This window comes from Dermacentor silvarum, chromosome 10 (genome assembly GCF_013339745.2).
Source record: "Dermacentor silvarum isolate Dsil-2018 chromosome 10, BIME_Dsil_1.4, whole genome shotgun sequence".
Lineage (NCBI taxonomy): Eukaryota > Metazoa > Arthropoda > Arachnida > Ixodida > Ixodidae > Dermacentor > Dermacentor silvarum.
Genome location: NC_051163.1, coordinates 111,189,348 through 111,210,462, shown reverse-complemented (window position 1 = coordinate 111,210,462; position 21,115 = coordinate 111,189,348). Strand labels below are relative to the sequence as shown.

General features: G+C 49.7%; 1 protein-coding gene across 1 annotated transcript; it reads left to right on the top strand.

Moving 5' to 3' along the window:
* Positions 1–1,108: 1,108 nt before the first annotated feature.
* Positions 1,109–6,668, top strand: LOC125941098 (uncharacterized). Its single transcript, XM_049658034.1, has 2 exons — positions 1,109–1,372; positions 6,417–6,668. The coding sequence occupies exons 1-2, from the start codon at positions 1,109–1,111 to the stop codon at positions 6,666–6,668; spliced, it is 516 nt and encodes a 171-aa protein (XP_049513991.1).
* The last annotated feature ends 14,447 nt before the right edge of the window (positions 6,669–21,115 follow it).

Here is a 21,115-nt window from a genome sequence, read left to right as displayed (position 1 = left end):
TGGTCATATTTCTCCGTTAGTGTCACGCGATAATGAATGCACCGGGAAAGAGCGGCCGTACATGTCATGCGCATGCGTTCTGTCCCCCAAAGTGGTTTAAATATGTTAAATCCTGGGCTCCTCTGTACCCAAACGACGATCTTACTAAGAGACACGCCGTAATGGGAGACTCTCAACTATTTTTGCCACGCGTTTTTTTTTAACGTGTACCAAATGCAAGGTACACCAGCGATTTTTGCATTCGGCCCCTATTGGCAGGCGCCTTGCCATCTTTGATAGGCGCCTTGCGATTGTACTGAATATAAGCGCATCGCACAATTCCTTCGAAATGTGACAAACTTGTGCTAGTTTGAAGCTCAGTCCGAAATTATCCAAAGAATTGGTGTATAGGACAAGATAACAATGCCAGTTTGTTTCTGGGCTCATGTAGTTATGCTATAGCTGCCATGTCGCTGTTCTATGCTTCACAATCAGCTTCGTTTTTTGGCTGCAAGGGACACGTTTCTCCACATCATGCTTATTCTTAAGCTCAGGGCGTGAAAGTTTGTTGATCTTGGTAACTCTCGCGAGTGCGAATGGGCGCGAGCATGAATGAGCGCCGACAATTGTAGAATTCGAAGCGGGTTTTAAGCCAATGAGAATAGGCAGGCAGGAGGAGGGAATATCGTGAAGTCACCCAGTAATATGCACCTTGGATGCCGCGGTTCAGCGCATACACGCTCAATTCATAGCCTCAACTGTGAAACAAGGCTGACGAGTGCGAATCGATGTGTGGGGGAGGTCTAGTGAGAATGATTGAACGCGACCGCTAGTGTGTGTAAATCCGAAGGGAGTCCGTGTAAATACGAGTGAAATATCAGCGTCGCTGAATTTATCCCGAGATCGGGATCAAACATTCCCAAATATGCGCGTAGGTGTCTTATTTTTTAGTCATTATGTGGGATAGAATATCGAGAATTTCGAGGTCGCTGATCTGATGTGATCGGACGTCGGGATTTAGGCGGCACACGTGCCGCTGTTACCGCGTATGGTCGAGCTGTGGCGCCGTTTAAGTGCGGGACGGAGCTTCGTCCTGCTTTGGCCACTCCGGGCCGCAAGTTCTCCCGAAATGCCTGCCATGTGGTTCCGAACTGGCTGTTCGCTGCCTTGTGTCTTTGCGGGGCGCCGCGAGAAACAAATTGCAAGAACGTGCGGCGGCCGCGCCTTATTCCCGCAGATATTCCTGGTTCTGGGCCTACTCTTCCGGCCGAGCCCCACGTTCCGTGACCACGAGTACACGGTGTCGGCCAAGATCATCGTGGCCTCCGTGGCCTTGGTGGCGCTGACTTTCGTGCCTTCTTACGCGTACTCCATACTGGCTGCCAACAACTTCGTGAGTACCGTCGCGTTTGGACCGTCTTGTGCCAAATAATGACACAATCTCTTTGAATTTCTAATAACAACGCACTAAAAATAAACACTAAGGAGGGCGTAGACAGACAATGAACGCGCAGACAGTCAACTGAAAAATTTATTGAGGCAATGACTTAGCATATAGTTCAACTGCGCATGCGCCTGCAAAGGCACCAAAAGGCTATGACAATTAAGGATCGATGTTAGATCAATTAACACGAAATAAATATTCACGAAAAAAGGAGAGGAGATACAAAAGAACGACTGCATTGTGGCGCTCGACTACCAACGATCTGCTAAAAAAAATTGTTTCCCGGAGTGCTATTGACGACTGACTCGCACAACTTGGGCCCGCTTTCTTTATGTTATGCCATACAGAACCATTGAAATTAACAGAGCGCTAAATCAATTTCAACTTGCCAGTTTCTATCTTTTTTGAATGGGTTGAGAACGTTTGCGAAGAAACCCCATCATCTTGCGGTAGGACTGCCCAGAATCCATGGAATACGTTACCGTGTTTTAGAATGAGGCCCTTAACTGTATTTATCGTGAGCACTTCTGCTGAAGCGTCATCCACTGCAAGTTGCTGGTAGGCTTGCGTCAAATCAATTTTAGAAAAAATACGGCCTTTCCCCAACTTTGCGAAAAGTTCCTCGCTAGTAGGTAAAGGATAAACGTTGTTCCTTACCGCTTGGTTGACTGTACTTCGATAGTCGCCGCATATTCTTAATGACCCATCCTTTTTACGGACGATGACCACAGGGGTGGCCCATTCGGAGTACTGCGTCGGTTGCAGAACACCTTGACGTTCCAGTTTTTCCGTTCTGTGATGACGTCATTTTTCAGTGCGAACGAAAGGCTGCGGCATTTTAGAAACTTCGGCCGGGCATCCTGCTTCGACTCGATGTGTATATAGTGGTGGCAACGCGGCGCCTGGAAATGTTTCACCAAAACCATGCGGAAACTTTTTGATAAGGACTTCTGCGTTTTGTTCGATGCTATGAAGCCCAGTGACATCAATGTTCAATACCTTGAACCAATCACGGCCCAAAAGCGTGCTACCTTCGTTTCTTACAACGAGTATCGGCAGCTTGAAGCCTTGTTCTTTGAAGTTCACCGGAATTGGGGCTTTTCCGATGACGTTCCAATCCTTCCTTAGTCCAAGTTTCGAGCTTTGTGTCCGCTTCTTCAAGCTTAATGTGCCTTGACACTTTCAGTTTGCTGAACGTGTTTTGACTGATAATCGATCTAGCTGCTCCCGAGTCGACTTCCATGGGCACTACTTCACCGCCTATGCTTACGGCCACCATAAACTTCAGGAAACCGCTAGTCACTGGGCTAATATTTAGCATGTCATCATACTCACTTTGCACCGAGTTTGACATATTTTCCAACTGGTGGTTAACCTGACCTCTGTTTCTTCCGGCACGCTTTGGCCAAGTGTCCTTTCACGGAACAGTTGAAGCATACTGCGGTTTTAAACTGCAATGGTATGCAGCGTGGTTGCCCAAGCACCGGAAACACTGACGTTTCACATGCTCGCTTGAAGTTTTTTCATCTTGCCCATTATTATGCTGCTTCATGCGTTGCCTGTCCACTTTGGCTGTGAAATCTGGGACGTCCTGACGCAGGCCGCCCATAACCCTTTATGTCTTGCAGCAGCCTCTGCCGTGACTGCTAGATCGTAGGCCGTCTTAAAAGTCAGGTCTTTCTCGGCCAACAAACGTTGCTGCACCATGCTGTCGGAAATTCCAAAAACCAATCGGTCCCTCAGCATTACGTCAAGAGGAAGCTGGCTGTCGCTGAACCCGCAGTTCTCGGCTAGCTTACGTAAAGCTGTAACGTAGTCTGCGACAGATTCGCCGTCGTGCTGATCTCGCTTTGAGAACACGTACCTTGAATACAGCTCGGATGGCTTCGGGTTGATGTGGTTCTTCACGGCTTTTACGATGGACTGGTAGTCAGCGTTCGGTGGTCGGAGAGGCTTTACGAGGGTAGCTATCAGGGAGTAGGTATCCTCCCCACAGCAGCTCAGCAATACTGCCCTCTTGTCGGCGTCTTCCGTGAGCTTGTTAGCAGCGCAGCATAGCTCTATACGCTCGACGTAATCCTTCCATGCATACCATTTAGGTGAAATTCGCCGATACGAACACCGAAGGCCATTTTGCCGGCAACGCCCTCCCCGCACGGGCACAACCGTGCCTCGTCGCCACTGTAACAACTGATGTGGACGCAGTAGCAGCTTTTGCAAGATTGCTTCATTGCACAGAAAACAAGGGTTTATGAAGGTACGGTGCATCGCTCATCGGCACACGTGCGATGGGTTTCAACACGGCAGACATGCGCACAAGATAGCGAATTCAGTCACGTCACTGTTATCACAGTTTCCTTCACTTAGTACCCACGTCAGAACCCATTTGAGTGGTTTTTGAGTGTTTGCTTATTTTCGCGGAGTCATTGTCATTTTTGCTGAGTCATGCTGATGACTATGACTTCTACGATTATCCTTGAGTGTTTCCTTCACTTAGTACCCACGTCAGAACCCATTCGAGTGCTTTTTGAGTGTTTACAGTTTTTCGCTGAGTCATTGTCATTTTTGTTGAGTCATGCTCATAACTATAACTTCTAGCATCATCTTTTAGTGTTGCCTTCACACAGTACCCACGTCAGAACCCATTTGAGTGGCTCTTGAGTGCTAATTTTTTTTCTGAGTTATTGTCATTTTTGCCGAGTCATGTTCATGACTATGACTTCTAGCATCATTCTTTAGTGTTTCCTTCACTTAGTACCCACGCCAGAACCCATTTGAGGGGTTTTTGAGTGTTTATCTTTTTTCGCTGAGTCATTGTCATTTTTTCTGAGTCATGCTCATGACTATGACTTCTAGCATCATCTTTTAGCGTTGCCTTCACATAGTACCCACGTCAGAACCCATTTGAGTGGTTTCTGAGTGTTAATGTTTTTTCGCTGGGTCATTGTCATTTTATGCGGCTGTTTTATGGCCTACATGACACGCATGTCATGATATTCATGTCATGACCTATCGTTTATGTTCGTCATACACTGTTGTCATACTATACCAATTTTGGTACCTACCAAGTTAACGAAACGACCATGAGAGCCCCAAGACGTAGGCAGCTGTTTCATGACCTACATGACACACATGTCATGACCTATTATTTATGTTCGTCATACACTCTTGTCATAGTATGCCAATGTTGGTAAATACGAAGCTAACGATACGACCATGAGAGCACCAAGACGTAGGCTGCTAGATAGATAGATAGATACTGTCAATGTGGCAAATGTTCGCCAAGAAATGCTTCGCATTTAAAAGATGTATAGCATACCTAATTAAATCAAACAGGCTAGGTGACATATTTGTCACCGCCCCGTTCAAAGGGAATGCCATTAAATAATCGTCACCATCATCTCTTCCATCATGTGTAGCATATGTGCAGCAAGTATTACACCAGAAAAGTGCTTCCGAAGTGTCGCTAGACTAAAGCTATACTTAGCTACAACAGCTAGATCAGGAGCTAGATTTGAAGAAATAAAAGGAGCTAAAAGAGCTATTCGTAGCTAAATGAAATTTTTGATAGCTAGTTGAGTCCAAAAGTGGCTAGATCTATAAACAAAATAGCTTAATTGGCAACACTGATCCCAAGGCTACAGTGTACTAGAGTACTATACTACAGGCCGTCTGCAGGTGGGGCCGTCTGCAGCTACGTCGGAGGCCGTCTGCAGCTACGTGGGAAGCAGCCAAGCCCACCAACAGTAATTCGCTGATTTCGTGAGATCGCGAGAGCATTCGCAGTAATACTATCATTACTAGCTTTGAGTTAAATAAATGACAAATACACATATCTGCGTTCTCAAAAAGACCATAAAAAGTATTTTATCTTAGCGATTTCGGTCTACACCAATGATCTACACAATGCGCGTAGCTGTGTCTACGGTGCTGCGTCTGCTGAGCGTGGCCTCCGAGAATGGCACCGTGCTGCGTAGCGTAGATACCGTCGCGACGGTATGCCACGACGAGGCCTCGACGAGGCCTCTTGTCGGCGAGATGATCAGACAACGGCGTGCGCTGATTGGTCTATGTAAGTGACGTAGCTCCAGGTGCCCGAGCGCCCATCTCGCCTTGCCTGTTTGTGTAGCTTCCAGCGTAGTCGCCAAGACGAAACGCGAAAGCCGCGCATCGGTGCGATAACTACGTTTAACTCCGCTTATACTTGAAGGATGCGAAAAATATTTGCAGCAGGAGGTTCGTGAGACGACATCCTTTATTAGTGAGGCCAATTTGTGATTAGTTAGAAAGTCTTTCAGGGCCCCTTTGAGCCTGGTCACATTACTTTGCTGATGTTGTATATAGGTCTAAGCCTGTCTGAGTCACGCAAACGGGGACCAAGCTGCGTCGATTACCGCAGATGTTGGTCTACAGGGCCAATGTAACCTTTCGTGTTCCAGTAAACTTTCGTGTTTCTTTCTTCCATCCGTCCGTTTTATCGCGCCTTTCTTTCAAAACGGACGCTCGCCAACTCTCTACACAAAAGCGAACAGCTCGAATGACAAGGGACAGCTGTTGCCACTGACCGTTTGTCGATTGCGCTGCTCAGTTCTCTGCAAAAGAGGTACCGACTGCGGTTCAGCTAGCAATGGTACTGCTTTCCAGCTCGAGTGCCGCGGATTTGTCCGCCTCTTTGGGCGTCCTACGCTCTTCAGCTGCGTATGCAGTTCTTTGGGAAAGGTCGCGAAATGCACAGTGAATATAGTGACAAGCAGTGGTTGAACGAGCGATGTACAGGCTCGAATGATCGTTTCGATGAGGCGTCAGAGAGAGGAGAAATCTGCTTTTTCAAAACATTGGCTTCAGCCTGTACGTCCGTTGTTTGACCGCTGTTGATCACTTCAATTTCGTCTTCCCATGAACCTCTGACTTGCTTTATATTTCGACGAACATAGCGTGCCCTAACACCTTTCCTTGACATCCACTTTATTACGAGCGGTCTGGGTCATCGCAGAACGTGGAGGTGGTGAAAGCCCATGCGACCCGCTGGCGTCCGGCTGATCCCCAGTTCGCTCGGGAATACAAGAGCCGGCTCGTGATTCGCGGCCTGATCGTCAAGCAGCACCGCGTGGTGGAGGCAAGCAAGTCTGCCGAGGGCGCAGTGGTCGCGGAGGGTGGTGTGAACACCGGGCCCACCGGCACGTTTGCGGTTCACACTGGCACGGCGACCACCACCAATCCCGGCTTGGAAGGCGTCACCAAGTGATAGAGAAATGATGCTTCCACAGCTTGTTGGCTGTGGGATTTGTGCAGCTTAACGAAAAATTACATTTGATACCGCTCTCGTTTGGTTAATAAAACGTGCCGCTGGATGTCACGAAACCAGCCGCGAAATTGAAATGATTGTACACTGAGTAGAATGCTCTTATTTCGATAGAAATTATATTGACACTTGAGGTGCATTCGTGTCATTTATGGCGCGAGTGATGACTGTCATGTCACAGGTTTCGAGGCCTGACGGAACTTGCAAAACATATGAACTGGCAATGAGTGCTCATGCCTATCATGACATTCCCGATTTCTTGTTATCAATTGAGGAAGCAAGATTAGAGAGCCATCACTAACGCGCGTAGGCAATCACTGGGCCAACCTTGTGCAACTGCGTCCTTTGAATATATGAATTTTCGCCGATGACTACGTGTTTTACCATCCAGTTTCTAATGCTACTGACGAAAACACCTTACAACAATGTCTTAACGACGTGCAGTGTTGAAGTGAACACTGGCTAATGACTCTTAATCCCAACAAATGTAAACGTATCGTTTACCCGCCGCCTTAACCCTTTCCTGTCCTCTTATACAATAGTAAACGTTCCCATAGAATCAGTAGAATCATTTAAGTATTTGGGCGTAACAATTTCTCATGATCTCAGTTAGGGTAAGAATATTTCCAACATACTTTCATCAGCTAACAGAACCTTTGGCTTCATGAGACGACACTTGCGTGACGCCCCGCAGAACGTAAAAACCCTCGCTTTCAAATCCCTTATCAGACCGAAAGTTGAATACACATCACCCATCTGGAATCCATATCAAGTCTATCTTGTTAACGCGCTCGAGTCCTTTCAAAACCGCGTCGTCAGATACATCCATTCATCCTACTCATATGACGTAAGCGTATCATCCTTAAGAGCAAAATCTGATCTACAGCCCCTTGCACATCGCCGCGCTACAGCCAGCCTTTGCCTCTTTCATAATGTTACGGGAAGGAAGAAGCGTACTGGTATTTAGAGATAGCTTTTAATGGCTGCGTAGAGAAGCGAAACCCAGAATTTTCTTCGTATTCTCCCAGGGCACCAACCATGTCATTTTCCTTCCACATTACATACTGTGACATTACCCCCGTCGGAAGAAGCAAAAATGCACGGGAAATCATAGAGGCCCACCTGGTAAGCCAGAAGGAAAGACTACTACGCACAATAGCGGGACGCTGCGTCTTGGAGCGTCTTGGATATTCCGTACGGAAGACCAGCGGACTGACCAAAATCCCAACGCGAATACAGGAAACTATGCACGTCTCATCGATTCCCAGGAACATGCACCCAAACTTCCACATCGGACGGAGACAAGCCCGAGCGCAAGCGCTCGCAAGAAAGTATGGAAACCACCCCAATGTCTTGTACGAAGACGCGGCCAGCACCGCAAGAAGCACCGCATTCGTCACCAGCGTAGTCGATAATCACGGACCCGAAATAAATGCGTCGTCGGTTTCCAGAGTGAGCGCTGCGGAGGCAGAGGAACTAGCGATAGCGTTAGCCATCACGACGAGACCGCACTGGGATTGCGTCATAGTTCTGACGGACTCTCAGACGGCTTGCAGAAATTATTCCAGGGCCAAAATTTCCAGGGCCACACGTCGCATTCTGAATGGAGCGCACCAGTTGCCACCATACATTCAAATCGTGTGGACTCCGGGGCATGAGTCCTTACGCGGCAATCAGCAGGCACACGCCTACGCCCGAGCGCATGCACACCGGGAGCCGCGAGATGACCGCGCCGAGCAGTTCCAACCAGAGCCCATACCATTAACCTACACGCACATCCTACAACACTATTGCCTTTCACGAAGAACACTACCCCCACCGCATAATGCTCTGACGCGAGAGGAAGCCGTAATATGGCGAAAACTCCAAACACATATCCACATTTGAGTCTTTACCACGCCATACACCCTGCGCTGTATTCCTATAAATGTCCCTATACTGCGATCAATATGCAACGCTTTACCACATGGTATGGGCTTGGTATGGCTCTCTCTCTCGGAAGAAGCACCTTACTGGTGCGACTCACTGGTTCCAGAAAGGAACGGTTGGAGGCGGCTGACGAGGATGATGTCACGTAAAGGTTAAGGGACGGTAGCATCGAGTGGAGACACTTCATATGTGACAGGCGTCACCTGGCGGAGGATGCGATAAGGGACGTAGTATCGCGAGAGAAGTTTCTCCGAAAGACCGACACGTCGACATAGACACCAAACTATCACAAGAGCACCTGGTTCGTATTCGACGTCGCGGTGGCGCTGATCGCAACGGCACTTCTGACGTGTCTGTGAAGCAGAGAGACGAAGACGGGCAATCTGGCGTGCCTGGGTCGCTGTGGTTATGACTTCACGAGCGCACTCTGTCGGCGAGTCGAGTGTGGTCGAAAGAAGAGTCTCGAAAGTCAAGATCGGTTCACGGCCATATAGAAGGTAGAAGGGCGAATAGCCAGCAGTTTCGTGGCGCGAGGAATTGTACGCAAACGTGACAAATTGTAAAGCAGTGTCCCAGTCGCGATGATCGGAGGAAACATACATCGCGAGCATGTCAGTTATTGTCCGGTTCAGGCATTCAGCAAGACCGTTAGTTTGAGGATGGTAGGCTGTAGTAAGCTTGTGTTTAGTAGCACAGGATCGAAGTAAGTCGTCGATGCCTTTGGCAAGAAAGTATCGTCCGCGATCGGTGAGAAGTTGACGATGTGCGCCGTGGTGTAAGATAACGTCGTGAAGCAAGAAGTCAGCGATGTCTGTAGCGCAACTGGTGGGAAGGGCTCTTGTAATGGCATAGCGGGTGGTATAGTCCGTAGCGACGGCAATCCACTTATTTCCGTCATTTGATATAGGGAATGGTCTGAGAACATCAACGCCAACGCGAAAAAAAGGGTCGGTCGGTATATCCAGAGGCTGCAGCAGACCAGCAGGATGTACAGCTGGTCGTTTTCGGCGTTGACACGACTCACACGCGGCGACATAGCGACGGACGCCGGTTGAGACGGGGCCAGAAAAATCGTCGCCGAATTCGGTCATAGGTCCGAGAGACGCCAAGGTGTCCAGCAGTGGGAACGACGTGGAGTTGCGGGAGTACAGTCTGCTGAAGATGAGACGGAATGACGATTAGCAGCTCGGGCCCGTCTCGGTGCATGTTGCGGCGATACAGGGTGTCATTTTGTAGTAAGAACATGTGAAGGGATGGGTCAGACGGGTCACAGAGCAGGCGTTCGATAAGCTACCGTAACGATTCATCGCGTCGGTGATCAGCCCCAATGTCTTTCAAGGCGGAAAGTGAGAGAACGCAGATCGGTGCGGCATCCACTAAATCGTTTGCTGCATCGACGGGGTGACGAGACAAGGCAGACGGCGTCCTGGTGTAAATGACCCGACTTGTAGACCACAGTGTATGTGTATACCTGAAGGCGTAGGGCCCAGCGACCGAGGCGTCCGGTGGGATCCTTGAGGTAAGAAAGCTAACAAAGGGCGTGGTGATCGGTTGTAACCGTAAATGGTCGACCATATATGTAAGGTCGAAATTTGCCCACAGCCCAAATGAGGGCGAGACATTCCCGCTCAGTAATCGAATAATTGCGCTCGGATGGGGAGAGGAGGCGGCTGGCGTAGGCGATAACACGGTTGTGCCCACGTTGGCGTTGGGCTAAAATTGCGCCGATGCCATATCCACTGGCGTCAGTGCGAATTTCTGTTGGAGCGGAGGCGCCAAAATGGACGAGAACAGGAGATGTGGTGAGTAGCGTGATGAGGCGTGAGAAAGAAGTCGCTTGTTGAGAGCCCCAGCAGAAAGGAACGTCTTTTTTTGAGGAGGTCAGTCAGGGGACGAGCAACATGCGTGAAATTTTTCACAAACCGGCGGAAGTAAGAGCAAAGACCGACAAAGCTGCGAACATCTTTGGCAGAGGTTGGTACAGGGAAATTCTGCACTGCACGAACTTTAGCAGGGTCGGGGCGAATGCCTGACGAATCGACGAGATGTCCGAGCATGGTTATTTGGCGGTGACCGAAGTGGCACTTGGACGAGTTCAGCTGCAGGCCAGCGGCGCGAAATACAGAAAGCACAGATGAAAGTCGTTCAAGATGGGCCGCAAAAGTTGGAAAGAATACGATGACGTCATCCAAGTAACGCAAGCAGATGGACCATTTCAATCCACGCAAGAGCATGTACATCATACTTTCAACGGTCGCCGGGTCATTGCAGAAGCCGAAAGGCATTACCCTAAACTCATAGAGGCCGTCAGGTGTAACGAATGCGGTCTTCTCACAGTCCATTTCATCCACGGCAATTGGCCAATATCCGGAGCGAAAGGTCTGTTGATGAAAAAAAAGTGGCAGCGTGAAGACAATAGAGCATCGTCGATCCGTGGAAGCGGGTAGAGGTAGACATCTTTCTTGGTGATCTGGTTTAGATGACGATAGTCCACGCAGAATCGCCAGCTGTTGTCCTTCTTTTGGACGAGAACAGGGGAAACCCACGGGCTAGAAGAGTGTTCAGAAATCCCTTTGGCAAGCATTTTGTCAACTTCGCTCTGGATAACTTGTCGCTCAGAGGGCGACACCCGGTATGGGCGTCGGTGAACAGGTGTGGCATCGCCGGTATTTATACGATACTTCACAACCGTAGATTGACCCAAAGAGCGATCGTTCAGGTTGAAAATGTCGGCGTAGGGCTCGAGGAGGTCACGGAGCTCTGCGGTGGATTGGGGTCGAGGTCCGGTGCAATCATCTTTGCAATGCCGTCGGCCGGGGCAGATGCAGAAGGCGCAGAACGAGCATTGGTCGAAGATGTCGCAACAGATAGAGCTGAAATATGGCACTCGTGGGACGGTGACAACGTGGCAAGCGACATCCCTCGAGGAAGTACCTGAGGGCACTGGCCGAAATTTAGGATGGGAAGACAGGTCTGATTGGCCGCTACAGAAATGACGGTGTGTGGGAAAGAGACATTGTGGGAAAGCAGGACTGAAGTCGCGTGAGTGAGGACATAGTCACCGTCAGGAACGGTGATGCAGGTTGCTGCTTGGGGAAGAAGACAAATAAAATCCGCAGAACAAAGCTGAGTTGGGGCTTGAGCAGGAAGGTTAATGGAAAGGGGTAGGTCAAGTTGGACAACACCGGCTGAACAGTCAATCAGAGCAGAATGGGCGGTCAAACAGTCGAGGCCGAGGATCACATTGTGGGGGCAGCGTTCGAGCACATTAAACAAAACGGACGTGTGGCGGCCGGCGACATTGACACGTGCAGCACACATTCCGAGCTCAGCCGGAGTTCCACCGTCGGCGACCTGTAGCAGTCGAGTCGGAGCAGGAGTAAGGACTTTCTTCAGGCGCGTTCGAAGGTCAGCACTCATGACGGAAACTTGCGCTCCAGTGTCGATGAGTGCTGTAACAGGCAAACCATCCACATCCACGTCCAAAAGGTTCCGATCAGTAGGCAGGGTCAACAGAGGAATTTCAGGCCGGGGTGCTAGAGCAGCGTCACCTCCCGGAGCTGCCCCAGTCAGTTTCCCGTCGGAGAGCGGCGACGGTAAGCAGGGGACGAGGAACGACGTCAGCTGGGGTGAACGGGAGCGGCTACTGTGCGGTGATGGTGAGCGGTTAGTCGCAGTGACTCGAGCGTTGTCAGGTGCATCTTCGAACTCGGTGGAGGGCGCATGCGGGCGAGGAATCAGTGGGGATCGCCGGTAGGCGGGAAAGCTTGGTCGAGAGAGGGCCGGCCAGGAACTTCGGCAGTGGCGAGAGATGTGGCCCACACATCCGCAATAGAAGCATATGGGTCGATCATCATGTGTGCGCCAGGGGCAGAGGCATCAGACGAAGCGAAGTCAGGACGGTTGGCGGAGCAGATTGATTGCAAAGCCACATTGGAAAGTTCTTGGCGAACGACCGATTGAATGAGGGACGCGAGCGGCCGGGAATCGTCAAAGCACTGCGTCACTTGAGTGGCAGGAGATGCTGCTTCAATTTCTCGCCGGACTATAAGTACGACGTTCTCGGAGGGGGTGGGCTCACGTGGAAGACAAAGGTCTTAGCACGTCGATGAAGCAGCGGTTTTGGGTAGACGCGTGAACTGCTGAACTATGCGACGGCTTTTCGCTTCTTCAAAGTGGCGACATTCGTTAATGATCTCATTGACTGTTGTGATGTTCTTATGCACGAGAAGGTTAAACGCATCGTCCGCTATGACTTGTAAAACGTGACTGACCTTGTCTGCCTCTGACATGTTTTTATCCACCTTGAGGCAAAGAGCCAAGACGTCCTGGATGTACGCCACGTAAGATTCAGTGGACGTCTGTGCACGGGTCCCAAGGTCTTTCTGAGCAGCACGTTGGCGGCCGATGGGCTTGCTGGACAAATCACGAAGCTTCTGTTTGCACTGCTCCCAACTTGCAATCTCTTCTTCATGTGTCTTGAACCAGACCCGTGCCGTTTTTTTTTGAGGAAGTATATTATGTTGGCCAGCATAAGCGTGTTATGCCACCCGTTGTGGGCGCAGACCCGTTCGTAATTTACCAACCAGTCATCGACGTCAACGTTGTCAATCCAAGAAAACATGCCAGGGTCGCGGGGCTGTGATTGGGTGACCGTCGGTGACGTCGACGGAGCTGCGGTGGAAGACTCCCCTTCGGATGACATGGCGGCCAGGTTACGTCCGCTGCGGAGCTCCGTCTTGCGCAAGTGACTACCCATCACCTCCACCAATAGTGTTACGGGAAGGAAGAAGCGTACTGATATTTACAGATGGGTTTTAATGGCTGCGTAGAGAAGCGAAACCCAGAATCTTCTTCGTCGTCTCCCAGGGCACCAACTATGTCCTCTTCCTTCCACATTAGATACTGTGACAATATATTCTGTTACAGTTCCCTAATTCACGAGCCATATATCACACCACCCGCACGCATATCGCTACGAATTGGGCACCGATTACAAGTCTTACGGCCACGCTCCCATACAACTACTTTTCTTGGTCATTTTTTTTCCCGCACCGCATCAGACTGGAACGCCCTTCCCCACCACGTCGCTGAAATCAATTGCCCCATAGGCGCCGACTACGTGGGGGCTCCGGGGCTCGAGCCCCCTCCGGAATTTTCCCGGGGGGGGGGGGGGGGGGGGCTCAGCCCCTCCCGGAGAACCGTAGCCAACCCCCCCACCCCGGCCCCGAAAATGCCACTACCGGAGTTCTGTTACCCTCATAATTTGAGGATTCTCTTGCGTTGCCTCCACGTACATTTTCACTTTTGTTGTGACTAAAAGGTTACGGAACCATTGTTGGCGCGGACGTGCACGGCTTTTAATTTATACTTTCGCTTTATTTCGGCAAATCCTGACAATTGGAGGACAAGCGCTTGGAAGCACCAGCGGCGGCTACCTCATCCGCGTTTCCTCAATTTAACATTTTTTTTAATTTCCGCTATATATTTAAATACACAATACATTTATTATATACGCAATATATTTAAACATATACAAAGGACGAAGTTTATTATATTTTTTATAGAGAAGGAGGTAGCCAACTAAGTGGATAGCCTATACCTAGAGAATGAATATGTTGATGTATGTTCACCTCACTTCAAATTACTTTGCGTGCTTTTTCAACCCTGAAAAAAAAAAAAAAACCTGCACACTTGCAGTGACCCCTTCGGCAGAGTCTTCTATCAACGGCGCGTGAAAAGCACGTGAGTGATATGTGTCTCAATATTGATAAAAGAAAAAAAAGCTCTTCTAATTATTTACAGCATTTACGCATTAGGGATGGAAACATCGCCTCTTGCATGCAGAGGCCATAAGTACGGGGTGTTTCAGCAAACACTAAATTTTTAAAGGTTGCTTGTGGCAGGTAGCACAATTCTAGTTCATGAGCTGGCCTACTCGATGAGGTGGACATTACCTGCGCAAAAAATTGAAATGCATAATCGACTAATTAAAAGAAAATCACCAATTAGGTTGTTGACATATTAACTTATGTTGCAGTTTACAAATTCTAGCCCTGGAATTCGCAAGGCGGATGTACTAGGAACTAATTCTCAGGATAGCACCAGTTTCTAGATATTCATTCCCGAACAATGCGGAGAAATGCATTGGCGTTCCAGTTTCTTTTGCGCTTACCCGCCGTGGTTGATTAGCGGCTATGGTGTTGGACTGCTAAGCATGAGGTCGCGGGATCAAATCACGGCCACGGTGGCTGCGTTTCGATGGGGCGAAATGCTAGAACACCCGTTTACTTAGATTTAGGTGCACGTTAAAGAACCCCAGGTGGTCTAAATTATTCCAGAGTCCTCCACTACGGCGTGCCTTATAATCAGATCGTGGTTTTGGCACGTAAAATCCCATAATTTGTTCTTTTCATACTTTTATGCTTTCATGCAAAAAACGACGTTTTGTTGAGAAAGTGACTGGCACGCCAAAGCATTTCTCCGCAAAGTTGGAGGATTAATATATCGACACTGGTGTCAGCCTGAGATTTAGTTCAAAGTGGTTCCGCACTCCACGGCTAGAATTTGTAAATCGCAACATGGGCCATAAGGTTTTAGCTAAAAACTTAATTTGTTAATTTTGTTGATTAGTCGATTATGCATTTCAATTTTTTGTGCAAGTAATGCCCGCCTCTTCGAGTAGACGAGCTCATTAACTAGAATTGTACTATCTGCCACAAGCCACCTTTAGAAATTTTGGAAACTGTTCGCTGAAACACCTACTAATAGAATTCACTCAATAACCGAAATGATGCCAAGCCGGATTCACTCAAAATCAGAATAAATAGAAGTCTAGAAGTCATGCGCAGCAGCGCTTATAGTCGGACTCAAAGTACTAAAAAAATAAAAAAAGAGTGGAGTTTGGCCGGGAAGGCGAAGCAGTATTAGTGATAGCGAAGTAGAAGACAATTACACGAAGGAACATACTTACCGTGTAAGTCCATGTAAGGATCGCACCCGTGTAAGGGCCGCACCCATAACTTGACTACCAATATTAAAGAAAAAAGACATCCAACCGAGAAGCAATCGCGTTCCGTGCGCTGATTCTGATCGGGCTCAATAGCGAATTGTCGCGCGCAGCGTACATTCGCGCGTCGCTACTGGATGTTGAGAGGAGGCGATCGCGGAGGTTTACGGCGGATTTCATACTCGTAGTTGGAAAAATGAGGTCAAATGGCCCGGTCCCATGAAATGCTCGTCAAAATCATGACAGAAAAGTCTGGCATTTACACGAGTCTATACGTTAGTTACAGTAGCCATATAAATTGTAGTAAACATTCAGCTAAAATTAAAATAGTAAGCATAGTGGACATAGTGGACATAGTAAGCACGGACCATGTAAACTTGTAAATACCTCATTGGATGACCTCGAGCACTCATTTTCACAACGCAAGCATTGTGAAGAACGCCCGCAGCGGAGGCGAACGGTTCGTACAGCCGCGCGATTCATCGCAACTCTGAAAATTAGATTCATCATCATTATCTGCCTATTATGTCCATTACTGAGGGCCTCTGCGAGTGATCTGCGATGACCTCTGTCTCTTAACTCTGCAACACTAGGGGCGCCTAAGACAGCCCGGCAAGGAAGACAGCGCGCATGAAGTTGGCACCCATCCCTGGTCGCCTTTTATCATTGCACCCACCAATGATTACCAACAATTAGATATGGCACGCGGGCCCTATAAGCGTCAGCCACGCACAGTCATTCACAGCTACGGCAGGGCTAGAGGAGAAGACGCGTGCTCTCCTTCTCATTCGCGTTTGATTACATGACCTACAACTAACCCAAATATTGAGCGCGTGGGAAATGCCCATCAAGCCGCTATCTTTTTCAGCTCACTGTTACGTGCTTTTTCCCGCACCCACAAGGTATGGGTCGCTCATGTATATGGCTTTTGGATTTAATGTGGAACATCACGGCGGCAACAACCGCGACAATTTGCCTGCAGTGTCGATATAATTGCTTTCGCCATAAAGCTAGAAATAGAAAATTGTTAGCAGAGGGTATATATATTGTGAGACGACGCCCGGGACGAAGGCAGAGCTCTTGTATTGTCACACAGTGCGAGACAGCCCACGAACACCAACCCGACAAAATGATGATGATTATGAGGATACACACGAAGACGATGATGAACTGCACAGTTAGCGCTCACACTAACTGGGGCCATGGTTGTGGTCGGTTGGCTGGGCGGTGCCGAACGGAGGGAAGGTGAGACATGGGCATTTGGCGACAGCGGGCAACGAGATAAAGCGTCAGCATCTTGATGTTGCCTGCCACACCTATATGTGACAGTGTAGTCGTACTCCTCCAAACGCAGAACCCAGCGGCCGAGGCGTCCGGACAGATTCTTCAGGGAGGACAACCAACACAGAGCATGGTGGTCAGTCACAGTTGTCAATGGGCGGCCATATAAATAGAGGCGAAACTTTTGTATGGACCATACGATGGCGAGGCATTCTTGTTCAGTGATAGTATAGTTTCGCTCAGCAGGAGAAAGAGTACGACTCGCGTAGGCCACGACTTGCTTTTCAGACGCGTGGTTCCGCTGCAGCAGGACAGCGCCTATTCCATGCCCACTTGCGTCAGTGTGGAGGATAGTAGAGGCTGAGGGATCAAAGTGACGAAGCACTGGTCCTGATGTGAGGCATCGTTTGAGGGTCTGAAAAGCGGCTTCACATTCATCCGTCCAGGTAAAGGGTATGGTCGTGGTCAGGAGTTTATGAAGAGGAGCTGCGATAGTCGCGAAGCCACGGACAAAGCGGCGGAAGTACGACGCTAATCCGAGAAAGCTGCGAAGGTCTTTAGGTGTGGATGGTGTTGGGAAATTCTGTACAGCAGCGACCTTGTCGGGATCTGGCTCAATGCCGTGCTTGCTGACCACGTGACATAATAATTTGATGCTCCGGCTCGCAAATCGACACTTCTTAGTATTGAGCTGGATACCGGCCTTGGCTAGACACGTGAGAACGTCGTCTTAACGTTCTAGGTGCTGGGAGAAGCTGGACGAAAAGATGACAATGTCGTCCAGGTAACATAGGCAGGTTTTCTATTTGAGGCCGCGTAGTACGGTATCGATCATTCGTTCAAATGTGGCTGGCGCATTGCACAGACCAAAAGGCAGTACGTTGAATTCGAAAAGGCCATCAGGTGTTGCAAACGCCGACTTCTCCTTGTCGGGCTCATGCATTGGGATCTGCCAATATCCAGAACGCAAGTCGAGACTCGAAAAGTATTCCGCTCCTTGTAAGGTATCCAAAGTATCGTCAATACGGGGCATAGGATACACATCCTTACGGGTAATTTTGTTTAGTGCCCTATAATCGACGCAAAAGCGTACTGAACCGTCCTTTTTTTAACCAGGACAACAGGAGACGACCAAGGGCTTGCTGAAGGCCTTATAACGTTTCGTGCGAGCATGTCGTTGACTTGGTCTTCTATAACTTTCCGTTCAGCAGACGATACACGGTAAGGGCGGAGACGAATGACGCGGGATCCGTCGGTTTCGATGTGATGAGCGGCCACGGTTGTTTTACCCAAGCCATCCAAACACACGTCAAAGCAAGGTTGGTGTTTCCTTAAGATGCTCAGCAAGGCATCAGCCTGAGTTGGGCTCAGATTTGAACTCACAGTGGCCCCGAGAGCACTGGGTGAACCGTCCGTGGGCGTACACTCGGCGAAGGAGGAAACAGGTGAAGCAGTGACGACACATGCTGGTGCTGCGTCGATAAGCATGGCAACAGTGGACCCCGCCGGCAGCAGAAGTGGCTCTGATGTCGCGTTGTAGGCGGTCAGACTGGCGCAGCCGCGTGAGAAACGCACTAGACAAGAAGCGATGGCGATTCCCCGAAAAATGCAGCACTCAGAAGCGGAAACCACTGCGTCGCCGATATTTTCGCTAGATCTAATGGTGAGAATGCGGGCTTGGCCGGGTGGAAGAACAAAATCTGCCGCTGTGACAAGGTGGGGCGGCGAGGAATCGGTAGCGTCAGAGAGCTCGGTGTCCGTAATATGCATACGTGTTTGTCCGCACGAAATAACAGCTGATGAAGCTGACAAGAAATCCCAGCCTAAGATGACCGGATGAGCGCACGACGGAAGAACAGTAAACTGTATATGATGGCGAATTCTGTCGATGAGGACACGAGCAGTACACTGTCCGGTAGGGTAAATCGGACTGTCATTAGCGCCACATAATACCGGACCAACATACGGAGTTCGCACTTTTCGTAGACGCAAGCATAGTTCGCGATGAATAAGAGAGATGGTGGCGCCAGTGTCAATAAGAGCGTCGACAGAAACACCTTCCACACAAACAACCAGTAAATTATTCGGGCGAGCAGGCGGAATTGGGACAGTTCGCAAACAAGCAGTTTCTCCTCCAAAAACTGCAGCGTCTAGTTTTCCGAATGGTTGTCGAAGGAAGTGGAGGCAGGGCGCAGGGGCGATGAAGTACGGCGGAACGGAGACAGGGAACGACGACGGGGTGAGCGAGAAGACCGGGACATGTCTTGGGACAAAGGAGGTGAGGGCGAGCGACGTGACGAGGATATATAGGGTCCTTGAACGTAGGCGTCCGATCTGGGCACATAGTCTCTCTCATAGGCGGAATAGCCACGTCATGGATCATGCTGGCGCCGGCGGCAGAAACGAGAGATATGACCACGTATGCCACAGTAGAAACATACTGGGCGGGAAGGGCGCCAGGTAGAGTCATATGGTTGCACGGGGGCCTTCGCTGCCATCGAGGCCAGGTGGTCGCAGACAAAGGTGGCAGGTGCAGATGGAAGTGGGACCGCAGGCCGCGAAGCAATCTCGGCGTAAGAAGGTGCACAAACAGGCGCTGGGGACTCGGGCATGTGTGACACTTTGCATGGACGCCAGTTCTTCTTTAATTGTCTCACGCAAATTGGGAGGAGGAGCGCGCAAAGACGCAATGGCTGTGTTGGCCGGAGCATGGCCGTGAAGCTCCTCTCGCACAATGATGCGGATGAGCGCTCGCAATTCGTCGTTGTCGATAAGGTGAGCGTCGCCGGAGGCGCGTGGAAGACGAAAGGAGCAGATCGTGGCAAATCGTTGGCAAGTCGTGATGATGTCACTAACGGAAGTGGGGTTCTGAATAACAAGGGCGTGAAAAGCAACGGAGTTGATGCCCTTCAGGATATGGCGGATAAGTTCCACTTCGGGCATGTCACTCTGAGCGCGACGGCAGAGAGCCAGAACGTCTTCAATGTAAGACGTATAGAATTCCTCGGCTCCCTGGATGCGGGTAGCGAGCTTCCGTTTCGCTACTTCGGAGCGCCCAGAAGATGTGCCAAATATCTGTCGCAGCTGCGCACTAAATGCTGGCCAATCAGGGAAGTCGCGATCATGGTTGAAAAACCAAGTTTGGGTGACCTGCCTCAGGTAGAAGGCAACGTTGCGGAGCTTGGTTGACTCGTCCCAATGGTTGCAAGCGCTCACCCTGTCGTACTGGTCAAGCCAGTCTTCCACGTCTTCACCGCGGAGCCCAGAAAAAACCTAACGGTCGCGTTGCGGTGCGGTGACGGACCAAATAGGCCCAGCTGGCGGAGCTGAGGTGGTGGCAGCAGTGGATGCGGTGGTTTCTGCCATGACTGGTGTTGGCGAGCACAACCGTCGACCAGAGCGGAGCTCCAGGAGTGACCGGTAGAGCAAGAGGACGGGGATATCAACGCACGCTCCACCACTTGTGAGACGACGCCCGGGACGAAGGCAGAGCTCTTGTATTGTCACACAGCGCGAGACAGCCCACGAACACCAACCCGACAAAATGATGATGATCATGAGCATACACACAAAGACGATGATGAACTGCACAGTTAGCGCTCACAGCATATATATATATATATATATATATATATATATATATATATATATATATATATGGGTAGGTTTCGGAAAGCCGGTCGGGCCCCCCCCCCCCCCCCCCCCCCCGGAAAAATGAAAACTTTCCGCCTATGATGCCCGACATCGTTCTTCGAAGATGTGTCTTTGTTGGCTGAAAAATACTAAGCTTTTTTCACACGTGATTTTCCCCCTTCGTTCTGTTTTTTTTTTTGGCACTTGCGAAATGTAGCTTTCTTGTACAGCTTTTCTGGATACCTGTGTTTCTGTTGCATTATCAAGTGTACCCACCCCTTTTGTAATACCTCTAGCAAAGGATTATTTAAGGAAATAAAACTGAACTGAAAATATAAAGGTCAGAGCAGTGTGGAGATCGCTTTCAAGATAGGTGCGCGCGACAATCCGCACCGGCGCAAAGTACAAGTACGCAGTTCTAGCCACCTTAGCAGAGTAGAAGCCACCCCCTCCCCATCCCTCCCGCGCTGCGTTCCCGCTTGCCCCCTTGCGCCCGGTTGTAAGATACGTATTTGGTGCCGCAGCACAGCATCTGCCC